The 14,783-nt window shown below is 33.3% G+C and overlaps 1 protein-coding gene across 1 annotated transcript; it reads right to left on the reverse strand.

The window, feature by feature from the left end:
* Positions 1-1,654: 1,654 nt before the first annotated feature.
* On the reverse strand, positions 1,655-6,188 carry LOC145594642 (gamma-glutamylcyclotransferase 2-1-like). The gene is made up of 9 exons (XM_081650968.1): positions 5,946-6,188; positions 4,075-4,193; positions 3,915-3,991; positions 3,596-3,652; positions 3,428-3,484; positions 3,303-3,343; positions 3,128-3,199; positions 2,907-2,986; positions 1,655-2,112 (listed from the first exon to the last, which is right to left on the reverse strand). The coding sequence occupies exons 2-9, from the start codon at positions 4,181-4,183 to the stop codon at positions 1,937-1,939; spliced, it is 669 nt and encodes a 222-aa protein (XP_081507094.1). The 5' UTR covers positions 4,184-4,193; positions 5,946-6,188; the 3' UTR covers positions 1,655-1,936.
* Positions 6,189-14,783: the final 8,595 nt, after the last annotated feature.

Genomic DNA, 14,783 nt, shown 5'->3' on the forward strand with positions numbered 1-14,783 from the left:
ACTTATTGAGCAAGGCACAAACGTATGAAAAAGCAAATGTGAGTACTTTTTTACTTTACTTTTTTATTTCTTGGATTAGCACTAAATTAATTTGATTTTATGTACTCCATAATAACCACTTCAGCCCGTTTGGTACTCTTATGTACGGCTGGCCTCATCATGAGACCAATTGTAAAATAACAAATAAATCCCTACAATATTGATCGAGTAATCCTTTAACAATAATCGAGTAATCGCTGTACCATTGAGAAAGTAACCTTATAACGCTATTCGAGTAGCTCAATAAGGCAATAACACTAATGAAATAACCTTAATTATGGCTTGACACACGTGGTGTGGCTAGCCATATACAAGAATTTGTGTAAACCCGTTGCTTAGTACTATAAGAGGTCCTATAGAAAATTTTAGGGCTCATTTTTTTATATATAAAGGGAAGAGAAAGGTAAATTTGTTTTGTTACAGAAAAAGAAAATTAGGTTAGATACTATTAATATTCTCATGAGGGGGAAACTCTAATACATCCGAAAAGAAAATGTGAATTAAATAAGAGTTACATTACAAGATATAATTTTCATGCTACCACTAACTAAATGACTAACATTAGCAATCCAATCTGTAGCTCAACTTGCCTCTCAAAATACTCGGAGAAGAGAGCAAATGTTAATGATAATATGCTCAACTCATGGAATTGACGAAATCCCTTTAGCAGAGGTGGTTGCTAAGAATCATCACCATCAATATGAATGTTTCTAATTCCATGCTCGAGAGCACAATGAATATCGTTGTGGAGAGTTGTAACTTTTGCTATGAAGAACTTCGTAGTTCTGAGTTTGAATGTGTATTGATTCACTAATTGCAATGTGTATGCTCTTTGCCTCTTTCCAAAAACTCCAAAAATGGTGGTTCCCATATATGTTCATTTATTGTACAAAAATAAAGTGAGATTGAACAATTAGTTAATCTAATTTAATAAATGGACTGAATAATGAACATAGATATATTTGTTCATATAATAAGTTTATTAATAACTTGTTTATGTGTGTTCATTAACAAGCTCACTTATAAAAACAACTTAAAGCTCCATTTATTCACAATTATGTAACAATTATATAAACTACTCCTTAGTTGGTTTCGTAAAAGGGTATATGGATTTGAGTATTTTGCTTGTAACTTTCTAAACAAACCAAGGTTGAAAAGATAAAGGAAAGGGTAATTTCAGTTCGGCTTGTTTAAACCCCTATTTGCTCCTTCCCTAGTTCCTCTTTTCCGTCCTTTGGCGCTATGGTGTTTGTGAACATTGTGAAACTTGCATAGGTTAAACCAGTGGTAGGGGAAAAATGGTCGTCTATGTAGACGGGACTTCCGGCCTCTTGCAATAAAATTGAAGAGGGTGCAATTGTGATGAATAGAGTAAAGTTGCCTTCTATGAAGGTTTCTTCGAAATACTTCTACAGAGAGTAAAATTGTGCTTTAATTTCTGTAGTTAGAATAAAAACTAAATTAAATAATTCATATCCCTCAACAAGTTGGCTTCATAGGCAATCAAGAATTCAAGATGCTTCTTGAAATCATGAGAGAAGAGAGAAGAGAGGAGAGAAATTTAATCACTTAAAAGTTGGCACAATTTTCTCTGAAGATGAAAGAATTTTAGCAATGTTACTAAACTATGATTTAGTATTAAACTCATGTAAAATTCATAAGCCCAAATTTTGGGTAAACATTACTTCCATGCCGATTGTCTAACAGTAGTACATAATCGCCTCATTGTGGTCAAAGCAAAAGGCTAACACTTCTAACAGACTGACAACAGCGCCGCTAATATATCTCTTCCATGTTAGGGTTTGATTTCAAGTAACTCTTTGCCTACATACAGTAAGAGAAGACTAAGAGCACCTTTTAGTTCCTACAATCAATTTATTTCGTGTGGGTCTTGTTATTATGAGTCCATTGCTACAGCTTCTTGGCGTGGAAGAAGTTGAAGGGATGGTATATGATCCTTGACAGTGACGTGTGGTGCTGCAATGAGTTTAGTATCTTTGGTAGCTCCTTTTACAATGTCGAGTACCTTCCTCACCTCGTTGGCTAGCTCAATTACGTAGTCGTCCTCATGATCTGTCCAAAAAACCAAAAGTTGATATTAGACCTTGGTGCAAAAGAGCATATCATTACATGGATAAAAAGCTACGGTTCATGACAAACAGTTGGCAATATCCAAACATACGAAATGGACAGAACATCTCAGACAAAAAGAAAAAAAATCGCATGTGAAGAAGGAATAAAATGGTGGCTAACTCTTTCAAAAACAAACAATATGAAGAAAACGAAAGTGCGTTTGGTCACACGTGTTATTTCACTCAACCATCTGTCTGTAAACTTATAGGCAGATGTTAGGAAGGGAGTCCGGAGTATGCTATATACATTTTGACATGCAAACATGCGTCTACTATAAAATCGCACATACGTTAAGACAGAAAAGTATGTGCGATTTTGAAAGATATTATCACTCTAAATGCAAGATATTACTACTGTTTTCCCAGGTGACTTAAGTGAACTTTACTAAGGGTATTGTCAAATTCTTCTAGGATTAGAGCTGGTATTTCAAACAAGTACTCTTCATCTCACCAAAAATCTCCTAAAAGGTAATTTCATTGCAGCAATATTTCACTCTAGCAGAAGCTGCATTACTTGCAAAAAAACATTTTCCCTTGGACAAGAAATTACTCCAATCCATAATTTTGCCTTTACGAATGTTGGCTGACATAAATCAATCCAAAGTTCATCTGGTCATCCCTTTCTTTTGTAGGCATCAGTTATTCAATCGAATGAAAAATATATCCAAAACAACTAAAATCATCAGTATCCTATTGTAAGTAGCAGTTAGACAAAAAGAGACTCAAGGAGCTTACCAATCTCACGCATGGCCTTTTCAAGCAAGAAAAGATACTCTCTGTTGTTACCACATGGCCCAATAGCAGTTGCAATTTGCCTACATTATAAAAACAAGCTGATCAGCACACGCTAAAATGGTAAACCACATTAACCTCTTCATCATTGTTCCAAGTTCAAAGCACCCAAAAATAAACACAGTATTGTAAATGGGGAATAAAAAAAAATAAAGGTTACTTACCAGGCCATCTTATCTAGTGGAGCTGGCCCCAAATAGTACTTATTAGATATTGGATCAGGAGTGGACATGAAGCTGCATTACATAAGAAAAAAATGAGGATTCAGAAACACAAATTACTCCGCATTATGGATTCAAGAAGCCATGCTCAATTCAGTTGAATAAAAAAGCAACTTACACAATCACTCCAGTGACTAGAGGCTCAAGATCCTCCCCTTCCTGAACTCATGAAAAATTGCACATCAGAATAACTCCGCAAACGTATGTAGATTATAGAAGCAATCCACCAAAACATTCTCTTACCTTGTAAAAATCCACGGTTATCTTGTGATCATATTCACACTCCCTACGCTCCAAATACTGCATATAGCAACAGCACATTGGTCAGGACAAAAACATATCATAATCAACATTGATAAGAGAAATTCATTAAGCTACAGAGATATTGTAGCCATAAGGAGGAGACAGTACCTTCATTGCAGCAGCTTCTATTTCAGGACCTCCTCTTACACAATAAGCAGCCCCCCACTGGAAGACATAATAACTTTCATAATTAATTATGTTGCACATCAAAATAAAATTAAAATAGTACTACATTTTACACCACAGTTTAACACAACTATGAATCCAAAAGTAGACTACATCAAAAGGAATCAAGTATTCTGATACAGTACAGCAGTTGAGATGGGCAACGGAATTTTAGCCAATATCCTAAATATATACTAATAGCGCACTAGAGAATATAGAAACATTAAAATTGATTGAGATGCTGATTTCGGCTTTCACTTACACATAAAGTTCCTTCACTGTATTCCAATGTACAAGTTCTGGCTGGGTGTTCAGGTGTACCCCGGTGATCAATGCATGCTGCAGGACATAAGCAACCATGTAAGCAAAATCAGAATTAGAGTCTATACATCAAAAATATTAGATTGCAACAGATAACTTACCAAGATCGAAAACCCGTTTGTAGTCCTTAACATAACCAATCACTTTCTCATCGTATTGAAAACCTGGGTTCCACACCAATGAACCATAGCCAAAAATCCAGAACACCATGGCTGATAATCTGACAAGAGGTAAATGTAACGTTAGGCAATCAAAATGACTGGGTTATTGACTTCCTATGCCCTTTGAGGTTAACAGGAAAGGGTGGCAAAGACAATGAAGGACAGAGGAATAGCAAACAATTTATGATCCACTTTAAAAAAATTGAAAGCATTAAAACAGTTGTATATAGGTGTCAAAATGGTCGGCCTTGCGTGTCAACAGGAATAGTTCAAATATGACCAACCCAGTTTTCAAGAGTCAAGTGGACCACTAATGTGGCCCATTGGACGTCTCATTTTGCACATGCTTGGCTACCATTTTAATAGTATTTACAAGAATTTTAACGTTATTCTATGACAAGTTAAATTCTATGGCTTGTTATACTAACTTGATACGTTCATACATTCCTTTTGTCTATGAAGTATGTCATACACTCAAATGAAAATTTCTACAGTAAAGACTATAGAGTAGTTACCCATTTATACAAGTCCAAATAAGGACAGGAATCTTCCCATTTATCATTCTCAATTTCCACTTCTAATTCTCAAATTAATATATATAATGAACATAAAAATAAAGCTCAAAACAAAAATACTACCCCCATGTTTTTACTCAATTTTTTTCTCTATACTTTCATCATCTTAATAATTTACCTCCTTGTTAGGGAAGAAAAGTAAACTCTAAGTACCACAAAGTTTTACAATGACTACAACTCTAATTTAATCATAGAACCAAAACAATCTAAAACTAAAGATATTATTCCCTTTATCTCAACATATAAACTGTCATCATATTACCTCACAACAATCTAAACACAATAGCTAAACAAATTTCTAGCGCTTGAAAATAGCCATGAACCAAAACTTTATTGGACATGGAATTTCACTCTTTACTTGTCTCCTTTCCGTTTGCCCTACTTTCCTTTTTAAGTTATCCCTATGAATTTGTCTCATACTATAATCGATCACGACTTTACAATAATCTACCACTTTACTACCACATTCGCTACATTTGAACCCAGTAACGCTTACACACAAATTCCACCTAAAAAAAGCGATCTTTATATACTTCAAGAAACGTTTTAATATAATGTTGGTGCACATGAGCTTCCCACAAAAAGTGGAGTACATCTGAGTCAAGAACAATCTAAGCAATCTTATCCCTAAACTATCAACCCCACAACAACTCACATTAATTTGGTTTTGCAAGCATTGCAACTAGCATATCCACACAAAATTCTTTATTGTAAAATTCAAAACTACCAACAGCTTGTCACGTGACTCCAAATAGAAAAACAATTTAACTAATTGCAATTTTCACCTCCCAACAACGTTTGTCACTTTGTCTAGCATTAGATTATAAAGTATTAATATTGAATTATACGGAGTAATACAAAGAAAAGGGGGAAAATTCCAGAGAATCCAAATTAGTAACAGATACACATGAAATTTAGGGTTCGAGACTTCAGGCCCACAATACAATACCTTGAACAACCACCAAATCATCGGTGTTATAACGGTTGTTTTTGTGAGATTCGTCGCTAAAAGCGAAAACATTAATAACACTAATCGACGCGTGATTTTGTATTCATCGAAGATGATGATAATCATAACACTAAACAATAGTCGGTGCAATTAATAACTATTCATAAATCACACTGACAAAACCAATTTCTGAAGAAACCTAGCTAAATCAAAACAATCAAAAACACAAATAAGATTATAAATCAAAAACAAAAGGATAAAAATTTCAAATTGATTGAAAAAATTACCTGAAATTGAGCAGAGAAACACAATGCGATCAAATTCGAAATCTGATCAGCGGTTAATTAGGGCAACAGATTAAGAGAAGAAGAGAGAGAAAGAAAGAGAGTGGATTTGTGAGTGAGAAAATCGGAAAACCCTAATTTGTTCGTATTTTCAGCGAATAAACAGGTTTCCCTTGAAGTTTCTCTCTCTAAAAATGGTGTTTTGCACCCTCTTTCTCTCTCTACGCTGCAATGGTGTTCTTTTTGTGAGGGAGGAAATATTGTAGGGGTGATGAAGTATTTATATTACCAGAAAAAATACAAAAAAAAAAGGGAATAAAAAAGAAAAAAAAATAAAGGAAGTTTTTTTTTGTTTGTGCCACGTGCACACGTATTTGGTAAGGTAGGTCTAATATGTCAAATTACGTTACTTAATTAGTTAATTAATTATTAGTTAATTAATTAATTAATATTGAATCAAATCGAATATACGAGTATTTATTTATGTTATAATATAAGGTTTGATTATAATTTTAATGTAATTTGTGTATAGGAATAAAGAAATAGTCATGGCATGGGTGTAGTTATGGGTAATTGGGAGAATATAGATTTTGATTTAGATGAGATTTTTTTTATTGTAATGTCTAGGTTCATTCTTTAATTTTTTTTAAATGTTGTTCTTGCATTGAGTATTGGGTTGTTATGATAAAATAGGTTAAAAGATCTTGATTGATCTTGTGTTAATAAGTGTACATTATGATGTACTTGGATGTTAAATTGATCTAGATACATTGCTATGCGCGTATTGTTATTTATTTGGTGGAAAAATTGTAAAATAAAGTAGTTTTTCTTTAATTAGTTGAACGGAAAAATGTATATAGTGTTTTTTTTTAAACTAAAAAATATATATATATAGTTGAGCCTTATATGAATATCAATTCTCTACATGTCAAATTTAATTTATTCAATTGCATGCATTGTATTAGTTATTTTGTATTACAAAGAACAAATATGTGAATTGGAAAAAAAAAATTAAAATATTGATTGCAATGTTAAATGTTTTTGTAAGTCCTATTTGATGTGTAATTGATGAGTATAAAAAAATATACACTCAATCACATACTCATGTAAACGTTAGAATTTATGTATGTGGGCTACCACATACAATACCATTATATGTATGCCACATCAAAAGGGAGGAGAAAAAATAAGACTATAAAATAAGGGAAAAAGTGGACCCCAAAATGCAAACCAATTAAATGCTGCCAACAATGGTTGTATGTGGGTGGCCCACATACAACCATTGTATGTGTAGCCTTTTCCGAATTTATTGGTCATGCCGTTGTGATTGTGTAAATCAATCAACTAATCAAGTTTATGTACCAAAAAAAAAAAAAAAAAATCAAACTTTCATACCAAATCAAATTAATAATCTTTCAAAAAAAAAAATCAAATTAATAAAAAAAAAATCAGTCATATATCATACTACCAAATTACGAGTACATTATAATATTGAATGATTATGCAATTTTAATTAAAGCATGAAAAAGAGAGTGAGGGATAGCTCAAGTGGTTAGAGCTTCTCTCCCGATTCCAGGAAAAATATTGGGATCGATTCTCACCCCCGCCCTTGTGACTCTCTATACACCAAAAAAAAAAAAAATTAAAGCATGAAAATAAAATTGAACGTTTATGTTGTCTAGGTGATTATTGATGTGGGAAAAAAATGTCCGATAAACCATCTTAAATTATCAATAAAAAGAGAATACATTTTGACATGATCATATCAAGTAAAGGGGTAGAATTATAGAAATGTAGAATATATATATTGTGTCTACTACATAATAATGTGGTTATAAACTTATAATTATTAAACACAATGTTCTAACATTATGTTCTTTTTTTTTTTTTTTTTTTTTTTGACAAATGCAACATTATGTTCATTAACGTTTATGAGTTTATCAAAATGTTGCAACCTTTTTTTTACAATATACTCGTATATGAACACTTTTAATGATTTTTTATATCAAATTTTGATTTTTCATATGAAAATATATGAGTATTAAACACCAACCTAAAAGGTAGACTCCGTAAATAAAAAATAAAAAAATAAAAAAAAAACCCTAAAAGATAGACAAATAAGCATTTATTATCAATTCAAATACGAGTAAGACCTTAATTTTATTTTATTTATTAAGAAAAAAAAAGACTTTAACTCACATTGTAATGAAATGGCCAAATTATTAAATACTAAAAAGTCTTAATTATTTCTTGAAAGTAACATAAAGTCCTTGCATTCTTTTTTATTCAATTCTTACAATATACTTGTATGAAGTATGTAATGCAATAGACTTTGTTGCAAGCTAACAAGATTTAATACCTTTTTATTTACTTAGATCGAAAAAACATCAAATAGTACATCGTTAAGCCAAATACAAATTATATTAGTAGTATTTTGATTTTGTGAAACAAAAATCATTATCAGGATTAAAATATATTGAATGGCTTAGGGTCTGTTCACATTTACTTAATTTCAGTTCAGTTCAGTTCAGTTCAGTTCAGCTCCAATCAGTTCAGTTCAGTTCAGTTCTCACATAAAATATTCATTTCAGCTCAATTCAGTTCAGTTCAGTTCCAATCAGTTCAGTTCAGCTCTAATCAGTTCAGTTCAGTTCAGTTCAGCTCAGTTCAGTAAATATGAACAAGCCCTTAATCTTATCTTCATTGACAAATATTTTTTTTTCTAAATAAAGGAGGATCTTCAAATAGTGCCAAAATGGATCAATGTCTTTGAAGCTAACCTTCTCTTAGGCAGCTTGTCACGTGAAATATTCCAAAGACAATCCAACGAAAGAGGAACTCAAAGGCACATCGCACATGAATATATCCTAGAATCCAACGAATGAGGAACTCAAAGACACATGAATCTTGGATATAACGAGAGGTTACCGATGACAATAAGTTACATTAAAATAAATAAATATAAATATAAATAAATCATACACCAGTATATAAAGTGTACCTATTTTTTTTAGCTTATTTAATAGAAAAAATTAATTCAAATGAGCAAAAAACTATCCTTAGATGCACTTATTTCTATATGCACCTGGGTAGTCAGGTGTATATAAAAGATGTGTGACAAAAAGAACAAACCAAGCAACATTAAGAATGGCTTTTTAAGCCATATCATAAGCTTGTTAAATTGGCCTTACTTCATCTTGAAAATCATGCAATTTGTGAATTTTTGTTGTTGAATATCACGCCAAGATTATTTTTGTAGTTTATGCACTAAAATTGTTATGGTGTTTGGTGTATCACTTCATGCTTATCAATGTAATCCATTTCATAAAATTCTTCCCACCCCATACTATAAAAATAAATTATGTAATGTTTATGGATACTTGTGATTAAAAGATAAATATGAGCCAATTATTGTAAAATAGTATTGTGATAGTGTGAGTTTATAACCCCAAATGAAATTGGGAATGCAAATATACAATCTTCAAAGTACTCTAGTATACAATGTTTCAAAAAAAAAAACAAAGGTACTCGTACTGTAGTATACAAATAATTAAGGGTGTGTTCGGCAATAACTTTTGAGTAGGTTTTAAGTAGCTTTTAGTGGTTTGACCTAGTCAAACTATTACTTATTAAAAAATGTGGGGTATTTGGCAAAGTAATGGTTAGGGTAGTTCAGTTTTAGGGTACTTTCAATTTGCAACACATTAATAAAGGACTCTTATTCTCAAAGTGTCTCTAATGACAATTGAACCATCAACTATAAGGTTGGAAGGTAGAAACTGGAGTACAATCTTTCTCACTAAATCAATCTTACCTTGATTATTTTCGATGTTAGTGTGTTACGTTCTAGGTACACAATAGAAAAAAGAGATGAAAAAAGTGAAGGAGCAGATGTGGCGACAATGCTACGGAGTATTACTTCCTTGACTTATTCATCATCATTAGAAAAAGTACGTAATTAGTGAATGAATGAACCCAGACATAGGTTGTGTCTATATTAGTTCAGGTAACATGGAGCATCTATCGTTATCTGCGTTATTAATCGCTTTTGTACCACAATATCTTTGACATAATTACCTGTTGCAACTCTTGCATGAGACCACTGGGTCAACTACCATATCTAGCTCAGGTTCATTGAATCTGGACGATTAATATAAACTTCTATATTTTTATGTTTAATTTTGAAGTGATATTTAAATAAAGTCATCAAATCTTCCTAAGCAGTTGCTAGTTGAGCAATTGGTTTTTTGAATGGATTTTGTGAAAAAATATCTTAACTTACACCATCATATTCCGGATAAAGCATCATCAAATTGCGGATAAAGCCTCAAAATGGAAACAAATCAACAATTTTGTCTATATTTAACAAGACGTGTTAGGGCCTACTGGACGCCTCTCATTGCAGAAAGTAAGGTTGTTGCTTTCGCCATTAAGCTTGCCAAGAGCCACGGTTTGTCTGATATTGTCATCGAAGCTGATAACCAAGTGCTCACTAAGCGCTTGTGCAAGGGGGTCTATCTACTTTACTGATCTAAATAGTATTTTAGATGATATTATTTCTACTTGTCTTTGTTTTAATTCTGTGATTTGGTGCCATGTTAGACGGGATGGGAATACCGTTGCCCATAATTTAGCCCGGCAAATTCTGTTTGGTGTAGAACAAATATGGGAACCATTGTCCCTGTGAGGTTTCTCAATATAAAGCACCATTAAGGTGGTTTCAAAAAAAAAAAAAATTATTAATTAATTAACATTTTTTTTTCTTCATATTGTGTGATAATAGTACAAACTATGCAAATTTGACTTAGGATCTGTTCTCATTGACTGAACTCAGCTGAATTGAATATTTTATAAAAGAAGGAAATTAGGAGCTGAACTGAAAGTTGAACTGAACTGAACTGAATTTCAACGTATGAGAACAGGTCCTTATAGCAAATTCAGCTTATATATAATCTTAATTTAAATTATAGCGAATGGGGAGATGTCGATGCTCACATGTTTTTTGAAAACCGGCGATACGTTTATTAAATAAGGAAATCAAGTTACTAGATGTCTAGATGGCTAACTAATTAATATGGCGTATTTTTTGTTAAAAAAAAAAATGTGGGGGTATTTGGCAAAGAGGAGGGGGTTCCGCAAATTCGGATTTGAATAACTAATTTCAACTAACTGTCAAATTCAAGAAATGCTTTTTTCGACTTAATTAAATCTTATGTTCATATACCGAATTATTTGTAGTACAAAGTAGTTGCTGTTGATTAAGGTCTTTAATTTACGGAAAATTTGTGTAAAACTACCCTCATTTGTGAACAACTACTCATTTTTTTTATTTGTTTAGAACTACCCGTAAGTTTGAAAACGTTTGGGTAGCACTACCCACTAACGTTCTCCGTCCAATTAAAATGTTTTTGACAGGGTAAAGTCGTATCACCTAATCAAAAGAATTACCTAAATCCACTAACTAAAGTAGATAGGGAAGTAGGGTCGAATCCACAGGGAAACTGGTCTTTCTACTCCTAATTAATTAATATAATCTAGATTATTAAGGTAACCAATTTGTTGTATTTAATATGACACTATACTACGGAGATTAAGTTTAGGGAGAAAATCAATAATAGGAAGGCCTAGGGTCACAGGTTCACCAATAATTAATATTCCGGGATAAAACATAACAATCAATAATTAACATTGCACAAATAACATGATTAACAGGCTCTCGCAATTTATTAACCAACATAGATCTAACAGGCTCTCGCAATTTACTAGATCTAAGTTCCTATTGAAAATAGCCTTTAATATCAAATTAACATCTGCTCGATTCATCAATTCAATATTGCTAAACATTCACAATCAAATTACATCTGCTCGATTCATAATCCAATTGCAAAGAATTAAAACAATTCAATAAGAAATTATCATGCAATATCAATAATTAACAATAATAAATTATCCCTTCATATTAATTATGGATCCCCCTAAACCTTAGAATTAAACTACTCAGACATAACTAAAACTAAACAAAACATAATAATTAAACAAGACATGAAGAGATTGAATGAATAAAATACTGAGATTAATTAAGAGAGAAATCGTACCAAGACGGCGGAATTACAATTGAGTTAAGGAACAAGAGAGAATAAAAGTCTAGAGATAGAAAGTCTAAGTAGAGAGAAGGAGAAATCAAAACTAGAGTAAGAGAGATGGAAGAGAAGTGTCTAATCCTCCTAACCATAACGCATTAATACTAAACAAGTATTATTCGCTAAGCAAAACTGATCGGAAAGCTAAACTTCCTAAAAGCTACACTCGCGGCCGGTCGGGCAGTGGCTCGCCCGACCGGGCCCGCCTTTCTTCCTCAGCAACCTTCTCGCGCCCGGCCGGGTGCGTCTTCGGGCGCGGGAAGTCCTCAAACAATGATCAGCCCCGCCCGGCCGGGCGCGCCTTCGGGCAGAGCTCTTGGTCCGGGCAGCTTCTACTTGGGCTACCAAATGAACCTCGATTGGGCCTCTTATCCTCGGCCCAATCCGAGTTTCTTCCTTGGATCTTCATACTCGAGCCCTTAATCACCGATTTGATGCCTCTAATGGGTCTTGGGCTATTGAACTGGGTCGCGGTCTTCCAACACTTGTAGATGCTTGTAAAAAATCCGGGAAAATGCTCCAAGTACGCAAATTCCTACAAAACTACCAAAGTACTGGAAAACACAAATTAATAATAAAAGTGGCTCGTAGGAGCCAAAAACACTACTAATTACGACCAAGGGACGGGGGTAAATATATATATAAAATGAACACATCAGTTATGTTGGCCCAATTTTTCACTTTTATCAATTACAATGGCTAATTAATGCTAAAATAAGCAAAAACCCCAATTCAATTAAACTCCCACAACTTAGAAATCAAAATCCCCAAATAATTTTATACTCATGAACCCTAAAATGAATTCTAATCAAAACCCTAATTAGGTTAATCAAGGTGAATTAAAACATTTAAACAAACTCAGAGAGTTAATTGGGTGGCAAAAGTGAAAAAAGTGGGCTCCGATAACATCTTAATTTGACGGAAAATGTTCATGGGTAGTGCTACCCAAACGTTTTCAAACTTGTGGGTAGTTCTAAATAAATAAAAAAAAAATGGATAGTTGTTCACAAATAATTCTATCTTTAGGGTAGTTCTACACAAAATTTCCTTAATTTACTTTATACTTGTCAATATATAGATAAAGGAATTTGATTAAGAATATGTTATCTTTGCTTTTGATTGTCAGAGGATTTGCACTACTATCCTAGACAAATACATTACTGATAGAGTATAAAACATATTCCTGGGCCTCAACCATCAGTTTAAGCTTTTGGTTGAGATGGTCCTCTAACATGGTATCGGAGCCATTGTGACACAAAAGTCACGGGTTCGAATCTCATCCACCCCCCACTTTTAAGTAGAATATTAAGCGCAGGGTATGAGAAGGGCCCATGCTGCATCCACACTTCTAGCCCAACGGGCTCTCGTGTGAGGGGGCGTGATAGAGTATAAAACATATTCCTGGGCCTCAACCATCAGTTTAAGCTTTTGGTTGAGATGGTCCTCTAACAATTACCACTCATGTGTTATATAATCCCATCTCTGATTGTAGGGTGTTGCTGGCTCAGAACTGTGGATGTCGAATTTAGTACGAGGGGTTAGATACCGACATGGTGGCAGATGCTTTGGCAAAGGAGGCTAGGGACAAGATCACTAGTGGTGTTTGTGTGGTCTGGTTAGATAGACCTGTAATAAGCTGTAATCCTCTTTATTTGCATGACTTAGTGTCTTAGTCTTTTGAGCAGCGAATGATTTTAAGAGTCAAGACTTACAACAAAGCTCTAGTGTTGTAATGTAATCGTACCCTTTGTATGCCTGCACTTTGCTTTAGTTTATCATAATTTTGTGACCTCTTTTAACCAGGAAAAAAAGGAATTTGATTACAAATCTTGCAAATCTGCAATGCGCATATGTGGGCTTCTGGTATCGAAAATGTTGAAGTCAATGCCTTAGCTTCTCCTTCTATTTGTATGGTAAATAAATGACCCACAATTATAAAATGAAACCAAAGTGTCCATTACATGTTTTATTATACAACTATGTACATTTATCTCCAACAACCAAGAAACTTGATGATTATATTTTATTTTTGGTGGAACTTGATGATTATATATGAGTAGGTAATAAAAGTAAATGTTATTTCCGTAGCACTTGTTTTAGGAATGCTTGTAATTTGCTTTTGCAAAAATGCAAGTTTATCATGCTATATTGGCTACCCTAAGGCTGAATTTAGTTTTTATCTTTGTTAGTATAATTATACATACATTTATCTTTATTCCTTGTATGTCCATTACTTTTGCTATATACAGTACCTCTATCCGCTGTACGTCCATTACTTTTGCTATACTAGTGTTGTGGACTTGTGGGAAGCTGTGAGGTTAGGGTTTGTGAAGGGGTTGGAAAGTCGTGCCAACCGGGGAAGGAAGGGCTGTGAAGGAGGGGCTGGGGTCGTCGGTGGAAAGGGGAGGGGCCCGTAGTTAGGGGGAGGAGGAGAGGTGGTTGTGTGGTAGGAGTGGGGATGGTGGTGGTATTTTTTATTTTTTTAATTATCAATTAATAATTGAATTGTAAAAATCTAACCATGACTAAAGATTTAATTTATCTTTTTTTTTAAAAAATAATTAATAAATATGATATACAAAGTACACCAACAATATAGTAGTTGGACAATATCAAGTTGTTTTCAAATTACAGTTATATATACTAGTATTGTTTATACTACAAGTCTACAAAAGTATCACGGTCGAAGCATTGTCCCAAT

The sequence above is a fragment of the Chenopodium album genome, chromosome 19 (assembly GCF_948465745.1).
Source record: "Chenopodium album chromosome 19, dcCheAlbu1.1, whole genome shotgun sequence".
Classification (NCBI taxonomy): domain Eukaryota; kingdom Viridiplantae; phylum Streptophyta; class Magnoliopsida; order Caryophyllales; family Amaranthaceae; genus Chenopodium; species Chenopodium album.